This window comes from Lathamus discolor, chromosome Z (genome assembly GCF_037157495.1).
Source record: "Lathamus discolor isolate bLatDis1 chromosome Z, bLatDis1.hap1, whole genome shotgun sequence".
In the NCBI taxonomy this organism is placed as follows: domain Eukaryota; kingdom Metazoa; phylum Chordata; class Aves; order Psittaciformes; family Psittacidae; genus Lathamus; species Lathamus discolor.
This window is the reverse complement of record NC_088909.1, coordinates 49,820,082-49,826,583: the sequence shown is the minus strand read 5'-3', so window position 1 is coordinate 49,826,583 and position 6,502 is coordinate 49,820,082. Positions and strand designations below refer to the sequence as shown.

The following is a 6,502-nucleotide window of genomic DNA, read 5'->3' as shown; positions in this document are numbered from 1 at the left end:
TGCATCAGTGATCCCATTTTACACAAAATCAGCGTGGGAGAATGCATTTTAATGGCTCCCAGGACTAGGGACGTTATATGCTCTTTTGTTATTTATCTGTTTACTACCATTTGCTTGTAGAATTATTCTCCAGCAACATTGTCTAAATCAGGTCTATGAAGCTCAATCAATTTATAACTGCTAAAAGAAAACAGAGGCTTCTCCGTTATTAATATGTAAAGCCTGGAGATGAAGTCACATCTGTATGATGATCTATTTTGGTGGACCATGCGTGCTTAAATCCCAGCCTTGATCTTTTAAACTGTCAAGTCTGCCATAAATATTTGATGATGAACAAGCTCATAAAAAGAAAATGCAGAATATGAATAGAGGGAGAGCAAATGTGTGATTCAATTTTTAATTACCATCACCTTACTCTAAAGTCAAATTCATCTTCTTAAAGAGACAGAAAGCAACAAATTTCTTTCTCCCCATAACCTGATCTAAATGATCAGCATTGCATTTGTTTATAATTTTTAAGGAAAAGGATAAATCATTGTAGAAACAAAAGAACCAGAACACAAGAAATAAGGTAGAACAGTCTGGTTTTATTTCCATATGTAATCAAGAGCTTTTATTTCCCCTTTTCTCTTCCTCCTCCTTTTCTTTCTTGCCTTTTTTTTTTTTTTTTTAATTTTTTAAATTTTTTTTATTTTTTTACAACATACATTAAGTTGTGACTCAGATGTTAGGGGGATGTGGAAATGAAGGGAAACTGATGACATCACAATACTTCACAACTTTACAACAAATGAGAGTCTGAATTTGTTGCATCTATCAGTGTATAGCAAGGGTGGAAAGCAAAGGCACACATAGGTTCATGAACCCCTCGAAACAGAGGGTGGAAGGGAACTGGGGGAGGGAAAGGACAAAAGCAGAAGATCCACCAACTACAAAATACACGCTTCCAGGTCAACTCAGTAACCGGTGTGGTGTACCTTGTGAAGGCAGATCGCTGCACAAGCTGTTGCCATGATTATTCATCTCTATGTTTTAGGAGAACACTTTGTGGGGTAATATCAAGGGCACCTGCGTGTTTGGTGCTCCAGTGGTTTGGAGCTTGGTAAAAAGGTTGTGAGTTGGTTCTTTTTAAAAAATGACCTTGCTACCTCTTGTTTTCAAAGGGTCTTCTGTTTGTTTTTATTAAAACAACAACATTAGTTTGGACACCGATCTATCTACTCCAGTCTGCATAGTTCACTAGGGGTGAACAAAACTGTTTCATAAAAGAAGCCATAGTGAAATGAAAGAACATGCAAGCACCCTTGTTACACACTTTGGTCTAGACCATCCAGACTTTATATATACCATCTATAAGCTAATGGACTTAAAATCTGTCTTTTCAATCATTCAGAAACAAAAACAAAGCCCTGAAAAACAAATGGAAGTATAAAATTTTAAAAAACAAATTGAAACAGCAACAACCACCTTACTCAAACATACTGTTCAGTAGATATATATATATATATAAAAAGCTTAGAAGCGATCCCCATCATTTTTTCTACAGTATGTTGACACAGTTATTGTAACAGATTAAAAACACGTCTACATTTTTGCATAAACCAAAAGACTGGAAAGGAACTTGCACACTGGCGTGCACACACACACGCACACACCTGTGCGCACGCACACTCCCACGCTAGCTACATGCACAGTCACACAAAAGAAACAAAGGAAAAAAAAAACAAAGCCATTTTTCCCCAAAGAAGTATATGCAGCATCCTTCTGGAGCAGCAGGTAGCCACAGCAGGAGCCTGCCTGCCTGTCCTCGCTCCTTTAGCCCTGCGAGCTGCAGGATGCGCGGCCAGGCTTTCTGCAGGGCTGACCCCTCTCCCCGGTGCTTGTGGACGAAGGGGAACATACCGGCAGGGAACACACCAGCCCTGTTGGACAAAGGTGTTGGTAGCTTCCCTGCTGCCCGGTGAGATGATCACCACGCTGACAGGCAGTAAAGGGGGAGCAGGAGGTGGAGGAAGGCGGAACCCTCAGCATGGTGCCTTGGGAGCATTGCCGCTTGTAGGCGGTTTTGAGGGAGGGCTTGGCACAGCTATAAAGTCAAATCAAAGTGGAGGATATGGTGCTAGCCTAATTTCTTAAGGGACATGGGGTTATGACAATAACCACCACGTTCTTCATTCTATGTCTTTACTCCAGTTCTTTAAAGGGCTTGGAGGAGGAAGGATCAATAAATATTTGCATTACTCAAAGGGGAAAAAGAAAAAGGTTTTTACATACTACAGCTCACAAGTATACACAACTGAGGGTGTAAGGCACAAATTTACATGTGGAAGAAAACAGGCTATTCACAGATATATTTCCCACGAAAAACCCGTGTGATAAGACCATAATTTATGCATGGTAACAGCCGGCATATTAATTAGTTCACACTGTTTGAGGATTTTGTTTGCCGTCTCACATGCAAGGTGAAATGAGATGGCACATCACAAGCTGGTGCCTTCACAGAAAGTATTAGCTACTGACAAAGCCATGTTGATAGCAATGGTGCACAAATGTGCAGCTTTTAAAGAGTTTCTCTTGCAGTTGCTTTAGAAGTTATGAACTCGCAGTATTTGTTTGTTGCTGTCTTAGGTCAGAGGCCGAGCCAGCTAATTAGCTGAGAGACTTAAACAGATATCCCCTTTTTTTTTTTTTTCTTTTTTTTTTTTTTTTCAGCTAATCAGGCAGTCCAGGCACAAAGTTCATAATTCCAGCTCCAATTTATCTACCTCAGTGAATTTATTGGAAAAATAAAAGAGTTTTAATTACTCCAGTTAATGGGTTTCACGTTAAATAGGTATAGCTTTCAAGGTACTTCTCTGAAGAGCTGCTCTCAGGATGATATGCAGAAGTCATTTCTTTAGGAAAAAAGAAAGTTGAACAATAAATAAGAAGAGTTACTTGTGTTAACAGTCACGTGTGTTATTCGTTAAAAGAGAAGTGTAGCAGAAATCTATGACATAGCTTGCCCAACACGGCATTTAACTGCTGTAACCAAGTGGTTGTAATACTGATGGGCATCATTTCACAGTACCTGCACATAGTAAACTTCTGCCACTGTTAAGTCAGAGTTAGCTTTATCAATGGATTATGTTTTTTCTTTTTATTTTTTGTATTTTTTAAATTTGTTTGTTTTTGCAATTGTTTGTTTTGCTTTTCAGAGCACTCTTCCCCAGTTCAGGAATGCACTGTGCAGCTGGGGGTAGGGGGTGAAATGTCACAGTCACCTTTCACCTGTGTGCTTTTGGCTCAACGTTTGTGATGGAGGGTTACTCTTTTGAGCAAAGAACTGGCGGGTTGTGGGGGCAAGTCCTGCAATGGCAAACCTTCAACCATGAGTCATATGGCTCGGGCTTAAAAAAATATTCCACTTTTCCCAGAGAGCAGAAATTCAACACATCTTCAGCTTACAACAACCATCTTCTCAGAGGAGCAAGCGATAACAGTTGCAGAACACTGGATTTTGAGGGCAACCTCTGCTCAATTGCCATCATCCCCCCTCCCCCCCCACTCTGATTATGTACATGCATCGTTGGGCTTCATGGACGTGGAGAGTGGAGCAAAGGAAGGTTTGGGAGGTACATCTGGCTTTAGCGAGGGTGTGCGTTTCAACCCTGACCTTGTCAGCGAATTGTAGGTTGTAAGACTCGGCTGTCGAGATACAGTCACAGCCTGTGCCTGCGCAGCATGGACCTGTATGGAGTCCACCCGTTGAGGGGCCGGCGGCGGGTTGTCGCCTCGGCCGAAGCTCTGATTGCGGGAGAGGTGGGACGAATTAGAAGAGTTAGTGTTGTTTCTTTTGAGGGTCGACGTCTGGTGGCTTCTCGTGAGCGAGTTTGTAGGGTAGCTTCTCTTGTAGTCCACGTTGTAAGCAGAAGAGTGCATCTCCAGCCGCTTGCTCAGGCCACTTTGTGACAATGAGGCGCTTGGGGGCCCGAGGGAGGCTTCCCGCTGGGGTACTTTTGGTGGCATGCTCTCGAGACTTTCCACCAGATTAACCCCATGGCTGGGGCTTTTGCTGCTGAGATGGTCCTTGATAGTTTTGTATTCAAGGGTGGCATTCTGGTCCTCCACAGACATCTGAGCTCCATCACTCATTTTCGGCTGGTCAACATACTCATGCTGGTAGCCTTGCTGGGCTATGGGCAGGACGACAACGCTGGGAATGTGGCTAGGAGAAGCCCTGAGCGGCAGGTCAGTTGGGATCACGGGAGAGGCCATTGGGGGGATATCTTTTGTGCAGGCATTGATGAGGTTCTGGTTTCTCTCCCATTCCCTGCTGCCACGGCTGGGCTTTCTCTTCTGTTGCAGGGTTGGGGTGGACTCAGGGGTTGGCAAGGCGGCCAGGTCCAGATGGTGCTGGTCAGCTTTGATTAGCATCTTGGCAGTGTTACCTGGGGTAGCCAGCTTGCCGTTGTGCATCAGAGGCGTGAGGATAGCTTCAGGCTTTGGCTCCTTGGACTGAGCGTCCCCGAAGAGGCCACTGAGCTTGGTAACGCTGCTCATGGAGCCACGGCGAGAGTGGGTCAGTTCCTTCTCCTTCCTCTGCACAACAGCCACATCTCTGCGGCGGTGGTCACAGATGCAGTACACAATGATGCCCGAAAAGACGGCCCCCATGACAAAAGCAAGAATAACAGCAATGGCCAACAGGGTGACCGGCACCAGCTGATCATGACCCTTTAGGTAACTCTCACGAATCACTCCTGCAATAAATAGCATACAGTGGTTAAACAAACAAAGGACAGGGAAAAGCTACTTATCATTAACTACTTTGTTCAAAAGCATGCTCTGGAAGGTTGGTTTGTGTTTTGCAAGGTGATTTTTTACCAGCTTGCCCAAATTTGGAAGCAAACTGTACCTGCCAGCTACATCTTGCGTGTGCAGCCTTGGGCTTTCGGAACAGCTTTCAGATCTGGAGTTGAAGACTATGAAGTTCAGCAGGGGAGAGAAAATTTACTTGCAGGGCAAGTGCAATCAGTTTGAAACCCTGGCCCTGGCCAACTCACTCCTGACTTCAGGAGGTCAGAGCTATCATTTCTCCTACTCTGACATACTGCTTATTTCTCCCCTCCCTCCATCCAGTCTCCCCTCAGCTAATAACATCTTATTTTTACTACGGTAAACTATTTACATTGAAAAACCTTTAAAAGGAGGAGAGGAGACAGAAGCTCCGTAAATACCAGAAAAGTGCATCCCATATTGTGTAAGGCTTCTTTCTCTGCTCATCATTCTGTTCTCTTTGTCATGTGTTTCAAAAGTCAGTGTCACATGCCTGAGCATCAGGAGGATGCTTAAATAACTTGGAAAGACAGAGCAGTGTTGAAATGTATTGAGACTGCTAGATGACTGTCCTTGCTATTTTAATTTCAAAAGCTCTCTCTTGTTCTGAACACATGAACAGGTCAACCTCTGTGCTGGAGCCTGTGCTTTCTCATCTGAAAGCCCTTACTCTGGGGGCCTCATCTTGTCCGGTGCTATGGTCAGAGACCACTGTCACATCTTACTTGGCCCTCCAAGAGCCCAGTGTCAGTGAAGGCACCTTTGGCAGAGTTTGCCTCCTTAATCTGAAGTCCCTAACTCAGCATCAATCAATACCCGGAATTTCTGAAGAAAGTTGTTTTTCTGATGTAGTTGGGCACCAAGCCTGCAGCCCTAATGAAACACAAACTTGCAGTTTGCTTTTCTTTCATTTCTGTTTTTGTTCTTTTGTGCTTAAGAAAGAGCAGCCTCAGCCTGACAAGGAGTTGAAGGAACATCTCTTCCACCTCTTTCTCCAGACAGGGTCCAAGTGCCAGGGCATTAAAAGCTCCACATGCTTGTTCTTATTACAGAAGAGGCAGCAAGACAGAAAATGTACCTCTAAGGCTGTCCTGAGACTTCGTAAAGATACAAAACTTCCATGTCATAACTCAACTTCTTCTAGAATGTCTTTTCATGTATTTGGCAGAGAAGGTATTAATGGCCCAAAATTAGAAAGAATGCAAAAGTCTCCTCAGCAAACTATGTTAAAAAAGCATTGAAAAGTTGCCACTATCTCACAGAAATCTTTGATATAGTATTGCTTCTATAGCATGTATTTTTCTGTGCCCATTTAACTGCAGAGTTTAGGTGGGCAAGAGGTATTTCCTTAAAAGACAGGAACTTCATATGTAAAAACAAAACAGCTCTTGAAATCACAAGCCCCACTGTGTGACATCACAGCTGGTTGCCATGGAAATTATTGTAATGTGAAAAATAATAGAAGATTATGATTTCATAAGGAGAATAAAGAGCAAGAGCAGATGATCACTGAAGAAAATAAGATCTGGCATTCATGTAAATGTCTTAATAGTCAAAAAGTAAAGGGGGGGGGGAAGAAATAAATCTCAGGAAACAATACGTAATTAGAAACAATCTTCCAATTAAGTGTTTCTAAGAAAACCCTCTTTTAAAGCCCAGCAGCTTTTTAAGAGGCAGATTTTTC

The 6,502-nt window shown here is 43.1% G+C and overlaps 1 protein-coding gene across 5 annotated transcripts in view; it reads right to left on the bottom strand.

Annotated features, from left to right (window-relative positions):
• Positions 1 to 567: 567 nt before the first annotated feature.
• SEMA6A (semaphorin 6A) overlaps positions 568 to 6,502 on the bottom strand; it is a 116,980-nt gene continuing 111,045 nt past the window's right edge. For all 5 annotated transcript variants that reach the window (XM_065661906.1, XM_065661904.1, XM_065661902.1 and 2 more), the window contains one exon: positions 568 to 4,742. In XM_065661906.1, coding sequence (XP_065517978.1) covers positions 3,553 to 4,742 — 1,190 coding nt within the window. In that variant the 3' untranslated portion in view covers positions 568 to 3,552. The remainder of the gene's footprint in view (positions 4,743 to 6,502) is intronic.